The sequence below is a fragment of the Xiphophorus couchianus genome, chromosome 11, assembly GCF_001444195.1.
Source record: "Xiphophorus couchianus chromosome 11, X_couchianus-1.0, whole genome shotgun sequence".
Taxonomy (NCBI): domain Eukaryota; kingdom Metazoa; phylum Chordata; class Actinopteri; order Cyprinodontiformes; family Poeciliidae; genus Xiphophorus; species Xiphophorus couchianus.
Genome location: NC_040238.1, coordinates 5886168 through 5905106, shown reverse-complemented (window position 1 = coordinate 5905106; position 18939 = coordinate 5886168). Strand labels below are relative to the sequence as shown.

The following is an 18939-nucleotide window of genomic DNA, read 5'->3' as shown; positions in this document are numbered from 1 at the left end:
CTTGACTGATTCTTTGTGGCCTGCAAACAACAGATGCTGCGGAAAGAAAAGTTATGTTTTTTTGTTGATTTTTCTTTAATTTGAGCAAAATTATTACCGAAAAATTAAAAATTTCTACAACAGAAAAAATACAAAGTTCAACATTTTTTTTTTTTAATTCAATTTTTGCTGTCTCTTTAATTTTATAGTAAATGGGACCAGATTTATCTACTGACTGAAAGAATGAAAATGTGCTTTTATTTCATTTATTAAACCTCGTTTGATACAGCAAGGCTTTTTAAAGAGACAGTGACCCAGATCCACTTCTAACTGCTGAAAACAGGCAGAAAGTTTTGCAAACTCGATGTCTTTATTTAAAAACATGAACAACTATTTACATTTTTTATTTACAATGATTACATTACATTTTTATTTCCTACAAAAAATCATTTCTTTACATATTGAATTAAAATGAATATATGCTTAGTTTATTTTAGAAATAATTTTGGCCTGAACGTTCATGTGAGCTGATGTTTTAGAGAAAACGTTTGGACTTTTATGAGCTGAAGTGACCAAACCTTCTGGCAGAAGAACCGAACAGATTTAAACTGTCTCGGTTTTTGGAGCTTTTCATCACAAACTAAAAGTTTCTAAAATCTTTTTGTACAGGAATCAGCAGTTTGGTATCTGCTGCAGGTTTTTACCCGGAGCAAGGGCGCCACCGTGTGGCCAGAGTGAGCCAGCTTTTCAACAGGATTAATAAAAATGTGGATTTTGCGGCTGCAGCTTCCGGCGGTCATCGATCCAGCCGGACAGCTGCAGGCCCGGTTCGGAAAGCTGGACGTGTTTTAGGTCAGGACTTTTCACGGGAAAACATTTCTTCATGGACTGTGATTTTTAGAAGCAGCTGAAAGTAAAATGGAGGATAAAAATGTGAACTTTTCATAACAGTCTCCTTTAAGGTCAAAGGTCAAAACTGTTATGAACTTTTCTGCAGAATCAAAAGTTTCTGTTTGTTTAGAAAACATTCTGAAGTCGGGCTGATCAATAAATCAATTTGATCCATAAACATATTTGAACTCATTGAGTGACGTCATCGCCCCCAGAGCCGCCATCTTGTTTATTTGGATTCTGAATTCAGGTCGACTCATCATATGAAATATGATTTATTTTTTCAAATTCAGTCTAATAACAAAGTCAAAATAATAAGAGAATAAAGTTTTAAATTTACCAGAATAAATTTGTTTTCCTGGTAAAATTGCATCTTTATTCTGCTATTAATAAATATAATATAAATATTCTCGTAATTTAAACTATTAAAAATCTCTGCAGCCCGGTATTAATGCTGAAAACCTACAGACAGGATGATTTCTGAACATATTTTCTGTTATTTGTCATTTCCTTCTTAGAAAAGGAAGTTAGAACAAAAACAGGTTCAAATCTGATCTGGTGTGTCAAGAAAATCCGAGCTCATCCCACTTCCCCATGCTGGAGATTTTAGTTTAACAGTAATAATAAATAAAGTTATCTTTAAAATGAATCACTCAAGTGACATCAAGGCCCAACATTAGACTTAAGTGTCAATAAAATAAATCTAGTTGTGTGTGTTGTTTTTGTCTCATGCAAACTTTGCTTTAATTCTACTTTTTTCTATCTAATCATAAGAAATCATAGTCAGTCAGAGAGAGTCATTAAACAGGAAAAGCAGGTTTCCTGGAAAAAGAGGAAGTTTCCAGCCTGCAGATTTATAAAAATAGCTGAGACTATTCCTTAGTTTAAAGGTAAAGTTTTAAAGAATGAAATCTAAACATTATTAATAATTGGATAAGATTCAAAGTAAAATACTTATATTAATATTGATTTACTTGTAATAATACTTACACATACATTTGTGGGAACACTTACAAGAAAAACAAGTAACTGTAACTTTGGTATAAAATAATTAGAATCATGGATTATTCTTGGTTTCTTTTCAGAAAAACATCTGTAATAACTCACATTAAGATTATAATAAGTATAATTAATAAGTTATGGTTATAAAATCATAAATGAATGATAGATCAGAGAAGCTAAAGAAAATAAATGTGATATAAATGTGATTTTGACATTAAACTTGAAATGGTGTAAAAAGGTGTAACTGCAATTAAACATCACTGATATGTTGGAGGTAGATGGTAGGTGAAAGGTGAAACGTTTCAGAGAAAATGTCGTGCAGGCAATGGACACAGGAGGTTGAGCAACCCTGAGACATTAGCTCAGACATCATGACATGATGTCTCTTAAGACAGTGACGGATATGAGATCATCTGTCTAAGCAGACAGCAGGCGCACCAGGGGGGTGGATGAACCCTATATAAGGTGGGTGCAAAAGAGGAACCTTTCGTTGGATCCTCCGGGCAGCTTCGAGCCAAGATCGAGATGGACAAAGAACTCTGCAGCTGAAGAAGAGCCGGGGCCACGGAGCCGGAGACTGTCCTGCACATGGAGACCAACCCGTCTGGCCCACAACCTGTGGCTTCGAATCGCACTTCTCTCATCGGCTGGGTTCTGACCCCAAAGACAAAGATGAAGACAAAGACAAGGAAGAAGAACTGGTGCCTTTTTTCCTGCCAGCACCAAGTCCTGTGTGACCTCAGCATCCATGCGGAGAAGAAGCTCATCAGACCTACAGAGATCCTGGCCTTCGTCGATCAACTTCCTCCTCCTGCTGCAGCACCTTCTTCGTCGTCGTGCCAGGTCTGGGGTTCGAAACGCCAAACTCCGTCCGTCTCGCTCTAAGGTTCCTTTTTTAGTACTCAGTATCAGCAGTAGGGAAAGATAGACTAGATGATTGATTTTACTTATTTGATTATTTCTGCTACTGAATTAAGCTGTACTGACCCTTGCAAAAATGCCTTACTAATAAAATATTTAGCATAAAGAAAATCTAAAAGATGTTGTGGACATTCAGTTAATGAGTCGCCTTAAAGTTCTTTGATGGTTGTAAAATAGCTGTGATGTTTGATTCTGGAGAGGAAGAGGTGGAAAATGTTTTTAGGTTGCTGGTAGCCCATATGTAAAACATCATCCTTGGGACTCGACCGAGTCACTAAAACCTACCTGGTTCAATAACAAATGCAAGTTGTAAAATAGAGAACGAGCGACCGTTAACAGGTGTGCTCTGTGAAACTAGTTGGCTGTAGGCTGCTCAGTCTGGCTAATTCACAGGGGGAAGAAGGGTGGGACACCTGGATGTAGGCCGTCAGATAACCAGGCGAATCGTTTCTCGAAACCAGCTTAAACAGAGTTTACTTCAGTTCTGGACAGGGTAAATCCCAGCAGATTTAGGAAACTCAACGGACCCGTTAGACGGAGAGCTGGTAGCACATCTCCCCTCTCAGAAGAGGAAGTACGAGAGTGAGAGAGTAGAGACAGAAAGGAGGGGGGGGGGTGTTGCGCAACAACAGGTGTAAAACAATTAGTTATTTTATTTTTAATTCATATCTCAGTTTCCATCTGGAGTCATCACAGTGAAAAACTTCCTGTTCAGTTTGTTCAACTATCAATATTTAAAATAAATTATAAAATCTCAGCTGATGTAACCACTGCTTTAGTTAATGATAAAAAATGAAATGAGCCTTTTCAAAATAAATGAAATAGTTGATTTGTTTGTGTGACCTTTGACTGAACCTGCTTTCATTCATGAATCAGTTTGCATTTTTTATATTCACTTACAACAAAAGACTTTGTGTAAAACTCTTAAATTCACGCGCTTTGCAGAAGTTTTTAATACATAAACAAACTGAAAGTAACTCTTAAAATCACAAACACAGGATGGGAACAGAAAGGCCATTTCTCTCACACATGATCTGTACAGCACCAATAAAAAATCTTTAGACAAAAACATTCAGTACTAAAATATTTCCCGTTTTGACATCGTTTGCTCTGACATCAGTTTGCTTGGTGGCGATCAGGAGCTTTTCAGGGACAAACTGAGAAATTCTTCACAACTCAGATGAAGAAAATGGACATTTTCATGCCACGAGCTTTTAATGAGACAAACAGGAAACCTCTGCAGGAAGCAGAACTGGCTGAAAACAATCTGATTTAAGAGCAGCTCAGGTTTTATTGTTGCTTAAAGAGATTTCAGGGGGAAATGTAACTCAGGGCGTCTTACAGAAACACCAGGTAGAAGCCAGAAGGTAACAGAGCCTGTAGTTAAAATAACCAAAACTATTTTAAAAAATGGTAAACATAAAAAAACAAAACAAAGTCAAATGATGTAAATTCTGCAGAGAACCGGTTTGGAGAATCTCCTTCAATACATTCAGAGGGAAAGTTTCTCTGGTCGCTATTACTGACATGTAGCTTTAAAGCTGCGTAGATATTAGCTAACAGTGATGTGTTACGCTGCCTAGGACAGGCTAGGATCCCTCTATAGCCTAAACAAAACCTGTTCATCACATTTTTTACATTAAATCATTCTCGGATAACCAGATTTCAGTCTGAGCTGTTCAGGGTCTCTGTCACTTTAAATCCAAACTAGCTGCTGCTGGCCACGCCCCCAACTCAAAATGAAAATGGCTGCAAACAGAGGCAAAACTATACAACCATACATCTTTGAAAAGCAATACTGAAGCCTTCTGCACAACCAACCAGAAAGCAGCAAGTCAACAACTAATCTTGACTTTTCCAGCAGCCGTTGTACAGCAGGAAAACCAGATGATCAGCTGGGTTGCTAGGCAATAGGCAGAACTCTGCTGGGGTTGCTAACCCGCCACTGTATCGCCAGAAATCACTCAGCTGTTCTGCTTTTTAGAAGCATAAAAATATTAAAATGTGAATTCTGCATAATGTTTCACCACTGAAGCTGCATTAAACCGTTTTCACGGAGGGAAGTTTTCCATGGATCTTCTCTGGTCTCCAACTTGCCAAACTAAAGTCGGGTTCTGGTCCGACCCAAATGGACTCCAGTTCACCGACCGCAACAACAGGAAAACTAATTTAGTGGTTTTCCTACATTAAGAGTGTTGGTCACTTCCTGTTGTTTGGGGTTTAATGGCCGCCGCTGGCTGCTGGGTTAACTCTAATCAATCAATCGTTTCTGATGTCACACAGAACTCACTTCCATAAACTTAAGATCTCAAAAATATTTTTACAAACATGGAAACTCCCATCTAGTTTCTACAGAGGTTTTTAGATTTTCAGTCAACTTCAGAAACTCAGAACCAATAAAATCCAGTTGGATTAAATATCATTTTGGACTTTGGATCCTGAATTTCGACTTTTTCTGCTCAACAAACGTTTCATTTGGACTCCTGAGGGAGAGACTCCCCCTGCTGGCCAACCTGAGTAAGCAGACAGGCAGATATCAGAACCAACAACCAGAACATTTAACCCAGTTGAGCCCGACCCGCTTCAGCAGAACCTCCAGACTCTGGTAGCCTCGGCCCGGATCTGTGCCTCCAGGAGCTCCACAGGGAACTGTTCCCTCACCGCTTGTTTTGTCCATGCGGACCGTCGGTCTGGAGTTAATGGGTCTACGGAGGCGGAACACCATCAGCTGCCACGAAGCGGCGCTCTGAGCAGGACGGATCGTTTGCGTTTCGAAAATAAATTCACTTAATAAAACGCCAATTTAGAAAAAAACTAATGTTTTGACAAAAAGCATCGTGGGGATCCAGTGTGTTTTTGTCAGTATCAAAATTAGTGTATTTTGCAAAACTGCAAAGGAAACTTTTTTCTGCATTGAGTCACATGATCAAAAGCCGATGTTCTACTGCTGGAAACCATGAAGAAAACAGGAAGTGGTTGAGGATGATGGTGCTGCATGTTTTTAATGACTTATCAGATGAAACATTTTTTATTTTAATTTAGTTTCTTATGTAAAGGAAACAGCAGCAGTAAAATTGTGTTTTTTCAACATTAGCAGAATATCAACAAAGTTTTGCTCCTGTTTAATAAAAATGCAGATGCTGGATTTGTTTACATTGTTCATATCGTTGCATAGCTTAATCAAAACTCACTGATTTTAAAAAACCTCAAAGTTCTGTTGCTGGAATGAGGTGGATATTTTTGGCCATTTTTAAATTGGTTTATTTCACAATGGAAACATTTGTTTTGCCTCACGAGTCACATGAGCAACAACAGGATGTTACTACTGCTGGAAACCTTGAAGAGGAAAACAGGAAGTGGCTGGGGGAAGATAGTGCTGCGTATATTTTAATGACTTATGTGAACCACTTATTCATGTGATTTTAATTGTGTCTCTCAGTGGAAAATATTGTAAAATAATTTTTTTGACATTAGCAAAATATTGACTAAACTCAGCTGCTGCCAGAACAGCGGTGCTTCACTCAGAGATCAGATATTTCAGGAAATATGGAAATATTAAACTTTCTACTCAGACGCAGCAGTAGAATGTTTCACCGACGCCTTTTTTTCTCAGTACTGTAAAAACTAAAATTAGATTTTCCAGCCCATTTATTATTTCCTCCTTTGAACTGGTGAAGCTCGTTCCTCTGAGCCGCAATCGCCGCTGTAATCACAGGATGAAGGGGCGTTGCGTTACCGTGGCGTTGCGTTACCGCGGCGGCTCAGCAGTGGAAACCACTTCATGTTTCACATAAAATCAAAAAAATGATGGAAAACCTGAAGCCTCCTCTGTTTGAGACAGCGTCTTCAGTCAGAGGCCTCTACAGAGCCGCTGTTGAACAGACTGCTACAGCCGCAGCCATCGACATCTACAGCCACTGAGTGATGGGAGTCAACACGTTTAATTTCCCTCTGGGAATAATACAGGATGTTTGAACTGAACTGGATTTTCTTGTCAAAACCATAAAATTAGCAAACATGTTAAAAATCCTGAGACTTGGTCTCACGGTCCCCAACAAATCAGCCTGAAAAGGAAACTTTGCTTCAAAGTGAAGATACTGACTGCTGATGAGCAAACAACAAAACCCCGCCTCAAGAACATGTGAACAACCGTTTAAAACGCGGCGCTTCTTTCTGTTTCCGTCGCTGCAGCTAAAATCATGGTACTGTCCGAACTCTGAGAGAAAACAGGGAGAAGGACTGCAGCGTCTCGGCGCCGCCGCTCTGCAGGCCCGCCAGAAATCACACATCAGAAAAACAAACAGGAAATGGTGGAGGGCACATGGGGGTCACAGTCCAGACTGGTTTACTGGAGCTAAAGTTTAATGGGAGGGACTGGGAGTGATGGTTCGTTAAAGGGGGGGCTGTTTGGAGAGTTTAATCCCAGTCCGGCCTCAAGTGTACTGGAACTGGTCCGAAAACGCAGAGAACTCCGGGGTGTACTGGTGGTTCCCGAACTGGCCGTCTCCGCCCTCGTACTGGTCGTCAGGGGCAACGTAATGGTCGTCTCCGGGGGGGTACTGGTCGTCTGCGGGCGCGCGCCGGCCGTCGACCCCGGAGTACTGGTTTTCTCCTCCAGTGAACTGGTTTGACTCCACAGCTGAAGGTTGGTCGTCTCCAGACTTCTGACCAACTTTCTTCATTCTTTAAAATAATTGAAAAACATCATAAATTCAGAGTTCATCTCCTTTTCACAGTAAAATGAAACATTTTGATCATTTGCAGCATCTGCAGCTAAAATAACTAGAACTGGTTAGAATGGTTCCTGGCCCGACCCGGCAGGTTCCCACCCCTCCCACAATTATTTGAATTGTTCAGAACAATTTACCCAGAAAACCTGAGCTCATTTTTAAAGTTTGGTCAGATGAAGCACTTTTATATTTTATAATTTAGTAAATACACTGAGTCAGTAAGGTGAGACCGACGGCCTGCAGGTTTCCTCAGGCGCTGGTGAAAAGCCTCTAGGTACTTTTTGTGTGACAAGTTTTGCACTTTTACAGAACCTGGAGGAGGATGTTGACTGAATCAGCAGGACCAAGAAAAAGTGCCAGTTTCAAAATGATGGGCCATTGAGTTTCGCAGCTACGTGCGTAGCGATGTTTAATTAGTTATTAGATTGTCATTGGGAAAAAATAATTATTGATAATTATCGTGCTAGGATTTTGATTTAAGTTATAAGTTGTTTTTGTTTATTCCTTAGCGCATATTGTGGGTTTCATTGGGCTCAGAGTTGATCCCAATCTGGCTTTGGCTAATGCCAGCTTAATGGCTCAATGCTAATAAATATTCCAGAACTTACCAAAAGGTTTTCATGTTTTGGGGTCCGGCTGCAGTTCAGCGGAGAAACATAAGAATCAGAAGAATGGAGTAAAACCAAAAGAGAGCAGTCATGGCTGCACCGGCCAGCAGCAGGACTTTCTGCTCGACTTATCAACGCAGCGTGAAGCTCATCTGATTTTTTATTAATTGATTAATAATTGGATAGTAAAAAGTAATAAATAGGAGATTTCTTAATAGAATGTGAACCAGGTGATGCTAAAAATGCCACTAGAGAGGTTTTGTGTAGAAATATTTACAGACAAATTTAGTTTTTTTTATCTGATATCTTTACATTTTTGGCTTAATTCCTGCTCTGAGTGTTTAGTTTTTTCAGTAAATTTGTGTCTGTAACAATTAACTGATTTCTAAATTAGTTGACAATTATTTCAATAGTCGATTCACCTTGATTAATTTAATTAAATGTTTCAGTTCTGTTACTAATACAGTTTTGATAATATTCTACAGCAGGGAGAACAAAACACTAATTTTACTAAAAAAAATCTCCCAATTTTAATAATTTAACGTAAAAAATATAAACCAAACTTATTTTAATGACACAGTTCAATCCGTTATTAGGAATAATAAATATTGATTACAATCCAAACGAATCACGCTGAGATAAAAAACCTCCTGCTCACATGGAATATTTAAACATAAAATATAAAGGTTTAAAAATATTTATCTTCCATGGTTTCATTACTGGTTTCCATGGTTTCATTACTGGTTTCCATGGTTTAGACTAATGTCTCAGCCAGATCTAGAGAAACTCATCCATGCCTTCATCTTCAGTCGTATTGATTATTGCAACAGCGTCTTCACAGGTCTGTCCAACAAATCAATCAAACAGCTGCAGCTGATCCAGATGCTGCTGCTGGCGTTCTGACTAAAACCAGGAAGATAGAGCACATAACACCAGTTTTAAAGTCCCTCCACTGGCTCCCTGTAGCTCAAAGAATAGACTTTAAAATACTGTTGTTAGTTTATAAATCACTGAACGGCTTAGCACCACAATACATTAAAGATCTGCTGTTGTTGTATCAACCTTCCAGACCTCTCAGGTTCTGGTTCTGGTTCTGCTCTGCATCCCCAGAACCAGAACCAAACAAGGAGAAGCAGCATTCAGCTTCTATGCACCACAAATTTGGAACAAACTTCCAGAAAACTGTAAAACAGCTGAAACACTGACTTCTTTTAAATCTCAACTAAAAACCCACCTGGTTAGGATTGTATTTGAAACGTAATCAATTACAAATTTATTGATGGAACTTGACTTCATGATTGATTCTATGTTGCTTTGTGTTTCTGTGTTTGTTATGATGTAAAGCTCTTTGAAATGTCTGCTGCTGAAATGTGCTATACAAATAACATTTGATTGATTGATTTGATTTAGCTACTGGTTTTCATGGTTTCATTATTGGTTTCCATGGTTTAGCTACTGGTTTCCATGGTCTGGTTACTGGCCTGTTGAATGGTGACCTACTGGTTCTTATGCCTGGCGCCGCTGATGTGAGACTGGTACTGTTCCACGGAGTTGAGCACGATGCTGCAGACGGTGCAGGGGTAACCGTTTAGTGTCGACGCTGCAGACAGGAAGACAGAAGTTATTTTCCCAGTGAAAAGCTGAACTTTCAGGGACAAAATGATCAGAAAATATACAGATACTGAATATTCATCAGTGTTAATCTGGTGTGGTTTGATCAGTTATCCAAACTTTACAGCTGCAGAGCTTCTCATCGGGAGTTTACTGATGTTTAATGTGTCATGAGAACGAGGAGAATGAAGTGGAAGAGTAAAGAAGATTTTCCAGATTCCACTTGGTCCATTTTCACCATATTTAGTCAGTTTGCCTAGTCAAAGTCCGGTTTGGTTGGTGAGGTGTGAACGCCAATCAACCTCTGACCTCTGGTCCTCCAAACCTCGGTCTGGTTCGGTTTGAATGTGAACGCCAAGCGGACCGGAGCCCGCTCCAAAAGCAGGAATTGGACTACAGCGCAGGGCATTCTGGGTAAATACAACCAAAGCTAACGTGCTAGCCTAGCGCTAGCAGCAGAAATGGCTCCTGGTCTTCAGCCAAAGACTAAAGAGAAATCCTCCAACACTAAAATCTGACGCCTCCATCTTGTTTCCATCTGGTGAAGAAGGAAGTTGCTCTCAGTGTCTTCAGAGGTTTTTGTGTCGTTTCCTTCAGTGGTTCTTGGTGCAGCGCCCCCACAGGCCAGGAGGGGAACAGGTTGGTTTGGGTCAGAACCACAGCAGCTGGAGGTGGAGCAGATGATGGAGTTCTGGTTCCAGTAGAACCGGGTCGACTGGACTGAAGGAGGAAAATCATCTTTATACATGAATCCTTCTTTACCGTCTAAAGCAGCGGTCCCCAACCTTTTTAGTTGCGCGGACCGGTCAGCCCTTCGCAAGGGGGGGAGCGTCGTAAGTATCGAGTCCGATGCTGTTGTTCGGGGGGGAGTGGTGCGCTGCAGCACTCCGATGTTGTTTTGTTACTCATTCTGCTGCAAGTTGGCTCAATTTTGACGCGCAAGATGTAACCGGTAAAATCCGGTTTAGGATTTTCAAAATAAAACATCCGGAAGTAGTTCATTATTTCTTGCGCGGCCCGGTACCGGTCCGCGGCCCAGTGGTTGGGGACCACTGGTCTAAAGCAGCTGATGCATCAGAGACGGCTGGTTGAGTTAACAGAGCTCTGCAGCAAGAACAAACCTTTACTATTTTTAGTTACATAAATATGTAAATGAGGCAGAAGATTTGCAGTATGACACTAATATTAATGCAGTGAGTCTGCAGAGGATGAATGAGGGGAACCAGAACCCGGGCGGCGGTCTGACCTGGTGCGGTGGAGGGGCCGTACGTCTCCATCAGCTTTAGCCTGGTCATGTGCTTTTTATGCTTCTTGCCGGCGTAGTGCTGCTGGGCCATGAGCGGGTTGTTGAACGACGCCTTGCAGGTGGAGCAGAAGCGATCTGGGTTGTTGTTGTTGTCGGTCTCAGAACCGCCGGCTGAATTGTCGGCGGGTTTCTCCACCGGCTGTGAAGACTGAGAGGCTTCTGCAGAGATTAACATACAGAGAAAAAAGAATGTGTGTAAAAAACACAAGAAATTTAAAAATAAAACAGGAGATGTGCTTTGGATGATATGATGGAAGCAGCAACCTGGAGTCTGGGATTCAACAGCTTTCATTTTCAGCCTCTTGGCATGAAATTTGCCCTGATAGTGAGACTCGGCCATAACCGGAGATGTGAAGGTCATGTTGCACAGGTGGCACGCCTTCAGCCGGTCCGTGTCTCCGTTATTGCAATCCTGCAGAGAAAAGACGCAAAAACGGCTGATCAAACATTGAACAACAAAAAAACTTCTGAATTTAAAGACGCAGCAACCAGACAAAAACTTTTAATTCACGTTTGAAACTAATCGATTAGTTAATCATTCTGCAGATTCTTCATTAAACCTTTATATGCACTGGCGCTTTGGAGCGTGATGTCACTGCCTTCAGACAAAGTCTGCGGCGCGATGGCTGAAGGGAGATGAGCGCCATCTTGAGGGGCCATAAGCACAACTGACAAAAACGATTGACTCGCAGATATTTTGAATCCAAGTTACTTAAAATCATTTAGCAATGGTTCGAACTTGCTGCATTATTGGATGTAAGGGTTAGGGTTAGACCAAAACGGTAAAAAGATGGAAAATGGACTTTGGTTTCACTGTTTTTCTGCCTGGAAACAACAAGGAGAAAAAAGCTATCAGAGCTAAGCTATCGGAGCTAAGCTATCAGAGCTAACGAAAAGGAGACGAATCCCGGGTATCAGCAGTGAGATGTTCTCCAAATTCCCAAGATATCTACTAGTTTGCTCCAATCTGCTGAGTGTCTAAATTCGTTTTGTTGCTGTTGTGTCATAATGTTTTGCTATGATTTTGTCCTGGTGACTCAGGTTCAGTTACATTGAGTTCATTAAAATGGGCCAACCTTGTTTAGGTCAGGCTTTTATTTTTTATGTAGCATAGTCCGAGTTTTGTCAGTGGACATCAAGGTTATTCCATTATTGTGAAGTAAACTATTTTACTGGTGTTATCAAGTTTACAGTATTAATACTGATGTGTTCTGATATTATTTCCTCTTAAAGGTAAACCGACGTATGAAATGGATCAGATCAATCCAGACTGAATCTGGGTCACTGCGAGGTAAACGCCACGACATCGGACCGACATGCTCGACAATTAAAGAGACGATGCAGCAAAACCATGATGGATCAACAAGTTACAGAGACTGTTGTCATGATTTACCCCAGAAGAGGTAAATAAAACACAGTGGAGGCTGTAGAAGAGGAGCGAGTTGGAGAGGCTGAGGAGGAACCAGGAGAGGAGAAGCTCAGCAAGGCTGCAGACTCTGAAGAGGAACATGAACCAGCAGCAAAAAGGCAACAAATAAAATGTCACTTATGTGAACAGAGAAGAGAAATAAATCAGTTACAGGAGAACAGGGAGCTCAGGTCAGAGCTGAATAAAAGCAGCTGGTCACAGGTTTTCTTAAAGATGAATGACACAAGAAAGTCAAATATTCAACAGGACTTTCTTGCTTTGTCATCTTGTTATCACTGTTTAACACTGTTGGGCCTTTTCTGCCAGCATCAAAAAACTTTCACACTTTCAAATGGTTTTACTTACATTAATCTAAGACTCGATCTACCTGTTCAGCTTCTTTGCCATCTTTTTAATGTGTCACATAAAACTGTGTAAAGCCTTTGGACACCCTCGATGTGTCGTATGTTCGCCTTAAGCCCAGGGGAAGGGCAACACTAACCCGCCTCCTCAGCTTTTGGAAACATTTGGAAAACATGTAGCAATTATTGTTGACCGTTTTGAATTAGGCACAGAAAGACCCTCAAATTTAAAAGAACGCGCACGATCCTTATCCTCCTTCCTTACTGGTGTAAAACCACATGGGTGGATTTCTTTTATTTCTAAGGGGTGAGGCGGACGTGCATCAGACAAGCACATAACAGAAAACTGTGGCCTTCTGTCCAGTTTATTACCTGTGTTAGCAGACAGAGACTGACAGTGTAGGAATGATGTGTGCTGAGGTCAAGGGAGAGGTCAACTGGATGCTAACGATGCTAAAGACACACGAGCTGCAGCTGCAATTCATGTGGAAAGAGATCGGTTGCATGAGGAACAAATACTAAATGTTTCACAGAACCAAGTAGTTGCTGCTTCCATGTGAGCGTGAAGGCGACTTGGTGAACATGTGTTTTAGTGTAAAACATAACGCAAATGAAACCTGTACATGTTAATATGAAACTGCACTGTTAATTAAAATGCAGATTGGAAAAAGAGATTATTTTCTGCACTCATTATTTTTGAAATATTTGTACGGTTAGCACTGTTTGATGTAAACTGTAGATAGTAAAAAAGAAAATTGTATTTGTTCCCCTCATTATTTTGTGTTCAGTTTTAAGTGTCTGTTTTCTCTCATTCAATAATTTAATGTGGGAAAAATTCATGAAACGTTTGATTCAAGCTGCATGTAAACAGGCGATGAAATGAAAAACAATTATATTTTAAATATTTCAGGTAATAAACATACATGTAATGAAATATATTTTTAAATAAACATTTTATGCGATAAAAGTAAACAATTATATAATCAGACATTTTGCAGTAAACATTTAATGTAACAATCAAACCAGATGAAAGAGCTCATCTTTAAATGTTTAATGTGTAATTAAACATTTCAGAGTAAATAATAAAGGTGACAAGTAAAAGTTATGAAATAGATCAGACTTTAAGGAAATATTGTTGTATTTAACATATTTCAGGTAAGAAGTGAACATGAAATAGATCCTGTCTGAATTTTATGTAACTGATAAATGTGATGATCATCTGAGGTAATACATTTTATGAAAATTTAAAAATATTTTTTAAATATAAACTTAGCTAAAAAAAATTTAAATGGGTCAAAATGGAATAAGGATGAGTGCTTCATCTATCCAGCCTAGCAGAATAATTTCACACTGATTTTAAGTCAATGAGTCACATGACCTAGAAGCTACTGAAGAAAACATATTTAATATAAAAATTCTTTAAAATATTAAATATGACTTCACATTTTAATAGTGTGTCTCATGTAACAGCATGAATTACCACGTTGTTGTGTCAGTTTTCACAGTGCAAAGCCTTTATGTACATTTATTCACAGGAGTGTTTGGTTGGAACCTGACGGTCCCTCAGAGAACCGCCGGCCCAAAGCAGCCACCATAAATCGGATCAACCTTGAGCTAAACGCAGCTCACTCCACCGAGCGCCAACATCCAACATCCAACATCCAACTTGAAAACAACTTCACTGCGTCGGTAACACAACAAAAACACCGGCATAAAGTTTGTTCTGGTCTGTGGCCTTTAAAGATGGCGCCGAGCAGCTGAGCAGTGACGTTGGTTCCAAAATTAGAAAAACATTCAAATATAAAAACTGACAAATAACCGAATCCTTTTCAAGGAAGAAAATAAACATTTTAATGTTTAAGGGTCAATATCATTTCATTCCTTTAGTGACATGAGAAAAGCTGAACATCAATACAGACTGGAGCTGATCTATGGATTAATTATTGATTAACTGATTAATAATCGGATGCAAAATGTGCTTTATGTAATTTGAACTAGATGAAGCTAAAACTGCCTCTGGGGGAATTTTGGGTGGAGCAAATTTACAGAAAATGAAGGTTTTTCTTTTTATCTTAAATGCAAAAGGTTTATTTTTAAAACAGTTTCAGCTTAATTACTGATCTGAATATGTTGCCCTTTTGTTAACAATTAATCAGTTACTAAATCAGTTTGTAATTATTTCAAGCCCTGCTGAGGTTTTCAGTTTGCTCCACATCCTGTTGGCGTCACTTTTTTCATCCAATTGAGGTTTTTCACTCACGTTGTCGGAGGTTTTGGGCTTCTTGACCGGATCGGCATTCTCATTTTCCAGGGAAAGGAAACGCCGAACCTTGTTGGCATGTTTCTTACTCTGGAAGCAGAAAAACAGTTCTTGACTGGAAATAAAGAATAATCCAGTTCTGGTTCACTGTAACAAGTTACTGAACATATTAAGGTTCCAGCAGTGTTTCACGTCTTTACAGGATGTTGATGAGCTTAAAGCTTCAGCAGCGATTCTGCTGCACTGACCTGATAATGAGTCAACTTCTGAGACTGAGAAATCAGGACGGCGCTGCAGACTTTACACTGGGTGTCAGAAAACAGGTCGCCTCGCTCCCGGATCATTTTATCTACTGCAGGGAGGAGAGCGACAGAAGCACAGAGGAATCAGGATAAATCATCTGGAAATAAAATATCACTACGAATAAAACACCTGCAGCAACACTGCTGCTGTTTTCACACTTATCAAGAACAAATCGGCTCTTCGGTTTACACAAACCTCCCAAACGCCTCTGATGACGCACGAGCAGAAACCCGCAAATAACTCCGCCAAAAAATAAAAATAAAATGTCTTCAGGCTGATCCGAGTCACAATTTAAACAACAGATTAGATTCAAATTGGTGTCAAATTACAAAAATATACAGAAAATACAAAAATAATCTGGAGATTCAAGATGGTCAACAAAAGACTCAGTGGTTACACCAGGGGTGTCCAACATGTGGCGCGGGGGCCGACTGTGGGCCGAGGAGTTATTTAGGCCACAAGCTAGTTGATGCAGGTAAACATTTTATTTTATTTAAAACAGGGCAATTTTCACAAACAGACAAATTAAAGTCAGCTTAAAATGGAAAATGGAAAGTGCGACACATTGCATTCAACTTTTATGTTTTGGCTTTAATTAAGTAGTAAATAAAAATGAAAACATCCAGAGACTTTTACTCAAAAAGCAGACTCATGCTCAATTACTAGTATTTTTTTTTGTTGAAATAAAAACCCAAAACATTCCTGAGCTAGTTTTTTTCTTTCTCCAGGTAAACCTGTGAGAATGTTTCCGGGTTGCAGATCCCGCTGCTGCAGACCTCAACATCGCCTGTTGTTAAATCGTGACATGCAGGTTTGGTTCGTTTGTTTTTCTCTCATTTCTTTTGGAAAAGATGGATTTTTAATTTGAAGTTGTGAGGTGGGAAAAAATGCCAAAAATGTCAAGCATTGCACATTTTTTATTAATAAGTGTAATATCAATACAAATAAAAGTTAAAAAAAATATTGATGTTTGCTTGGACACATTTACTCAATAACTTCATTATTCACACCAAAATAACCAAAAGCTTCCTGTTTCTGATGGATTATATTTAATTAAGCCAGATAATTTAATAAAACACATTCCTAAAGTACAAACCTATTTCCAGTTCCTGACTCCGGTTCACCGATTCGTCTCCAGTATTTAAAACAAAACTAAATCTAGTATTTTAGGCCAAACAGTGGCTTACATTAGCAATTATGAAACAAAACAAACAATGTGCACGACTGTTGGTGCGTTGACGCGGTTCTCTACCAGCATATTCACGCGTTTGGAGGATCCAGAGGGCTGGCCACATTGTTCATATCGTGATCACATTTAACTGCAAAATATGGACATAATCTGCAGCTTAATCCCAGAATTTAATCATTTTTATTTTTATAATTAATGTAAGCAAAATATCTTTACGTTTCAAGGCAGGCACAGTTACTGTGTTAAAGTTTTTAATGGTGAAAATATAAATTATACATTTAAAAACTGCTGGATAAAAATGGATCATTGTAACTAAATTGACATTTATTGTAAAACATGAACAATTACAAAATAAATGTAGGCACTAGAAACTTTTAGAAATCAGTCTTTCAATAGAAGGTTTAACACAATAGATACAGTTTGTTTAAGGTAAATTTGCAGCTTTTATTATATTTTGATCTCCAAATATAACATTACTAAAATAAAGCTGGTGTATGAACAAAAAGTCTCACTTTGACAGAAACCTGGTACATTTCTAATTAAAATATATTCAGTGAAGTTACTCCAGCTGAGTAGAGACTCCGTTAATTTTATTCAAATATGAGTAGGGCTATTTCATAATAACATTACTCAATTAAAAGCAAAAAGGATGTTGGAGTAAATCTACTCTTAAAAGTACATTTTATTACAAACCGTTACTCAAGTAAATGTTACTAGTTTCTACAAATTTGAAAATGTTGCTAATATGCCCATTTTCAGTCATTACAATACATTTATTAACATAACGATTTAGATTAAATGTGCAGTTGTACACATCTATTTGTGATCGGTGAATAACGTGAAAGATGTGGGATAAATGTAGAGCATCCTGCCAGGCTAGCGAGGCTGCGCCGCATCGCGATGTTTAACTGTGAGTCTCGTGAGCGGCTTTCCCATCACTACGCACAACAAACTGTGTAAAAACGCCTCCTCCCAACTAATTAAAACAGCTTCTTTAGCGGAACACAACATGGCAATGCTCCCATGGTGTCGTCCTAAACGTATTTTTCGAGAAAAGTCCGAATTAACATCGGATGCAGACCTGCTCTCGTCGACCTTGGAGCAGAAACGTTACAGCTACTTAGCTTAGCACGTTTTAGCATTAGCTTCGAAGAAGCCGCGAAAAAAACGCAAAGTGTTTCAACCGCTACAGTCTCCGGGACGACTGCTAGGTGCGTTGACGCGGTTCTCTACTAGCATATGCATGCGTTTGGAGGATCCAGATGTCATACCCTCCGCCAGTCCCGAAGGTAAGACAGGAAAACTGTCGGTCTGCATCGCCTCCGCCATGATTTTTCTACACACAGCATCGGCTTCCAACAGCGCATGCGCGGCAAATAAACAGACTGAGGCATTTAGAAAACTGGGCTTCAAACAATTAAGTAAAAGTTTCCTTTATAACGCATCGAGTAAATATGTGTTATAAAGGTGCTAGTAATTTGTTGCATTATACCCTCCGAAACATATGAAGGTTCTTTAATGTTTTTGCGACTGTAGCTTTAAGAATTGACGTAGTCATGGAAACCATCTTTGATTAAAAACATATTTAAAAGGCTACCTTACAGCCCCGACATGACTGGCTCAACATTCGGTAATCAATACGTTCGTAAAGTGGACACAGAGGGTCTGAGCCGGACAGAGGAGATGATTGGAGACGTTTCTAGAGCCGGCGACCTTTAAACGGTGCAGACCCTAAACCAGCCACTAGATGGAGACAAATCATTCAGTTTTTAGCTCTGTGTGTTTGCAGCGGCGCCATTACTCGATGCGTTCCAGTAGGTCCAGTTCTGCATGACTCCAAAATGATGACATGATGAACGATTTGGAGTGGCCTAGTCAAAGTCTGACAATAAATCCAAACAAAGGGCCAGTCTTCCTTCACAGTGTGTAAAAGACTGCTTGTCAGCTGTTGCAAACAGTTTATGATTGTTGTTGCCAAACTTCACAGAGGACAAAGAGTCATAATCAATAATTTTAACTATGAATATAAAATAACATTTTACACAAAGAAAAATATAATTTTACTGACACTGATTGAATCCACTTATTAACACATTATAAATCTTATTCTGAGTGAAATTAGTTATATTAGTTTGTTATACAGCTCACAAACCTTTTGGATTTGAATTATTTAGTTGACATACTAAACAGTAGTGACTGATGTGTGTCATGAAGAGGAATATTTCCTCTGGTCAGAGGAAAAACCATAAAAGTGTAATGTGTATATGAATGTTGACTTTATTGTCCAGGTTCTGGTGACTTGCATACAAAGTATGTTGATTGGTTTATAAATGACTAATGTAACATCCAGATTAAAGAAACATTTCTGC

At 39.3% G+C, this 18939-nt stretch overlaps 1 protein-coding gene and 1 long non-coding RNA gene across 3 annotated transcripts; one reads left to right on the top strand and one right to left on the bottom strand.

Annotated features, from left to right (window-relative positions):
* The first annotated feature begins 466 nt into the window (after positions 1-466).
* LOC114152923 (uncharacterized) lies at positions 467-5249 on the top strand. Its single transcript, XR_003597241.1, has 2 exons — positions 467-1428; positions 3426-5249. It is a non-coding gene; the product is annotated as an uncharacterized LOC114152923 (long non-coding RNA).
* Positions 5250-6622: 1373 nt separating this feature from the next.
* On the bottom strand, positions 6623-18080 carry znf346 (zinc finger protein 346). Of its 2 annotated transcripts, XM_028031084.1 has the most exons (7): positions 17842-18080; positions 15327-15430; positions 15079-15168; positions 11313-11460; positions 10989-11207; positions 9632-9731; positions 6623-7476 (listed from the first exon to the last, which is right to left on the bottom strand). In XM_028031084.1, exons 1-7 carry the CDS (start codon positions 17897-17899, stop codon positions 7227-7229), a joined length of 969 nt encoding a protein of 322 aa, XP_027886885.1. In that variant the 5' UTR covers positions 17900-18080; the 3' UTR covers positions 6623-7226. The 2 variants fall into 2 exon arrangements, with proteins under 2 accessions (XP_027886885.1, XP_027886886.1); XM_028031085.1 differs by lacking the exons at positions 15079-15168; positions 15327-15430 and having other exon boundaries at positions 17842-17952.
* Positions 18081-18939: the final 859 nt, after the last annotated feature.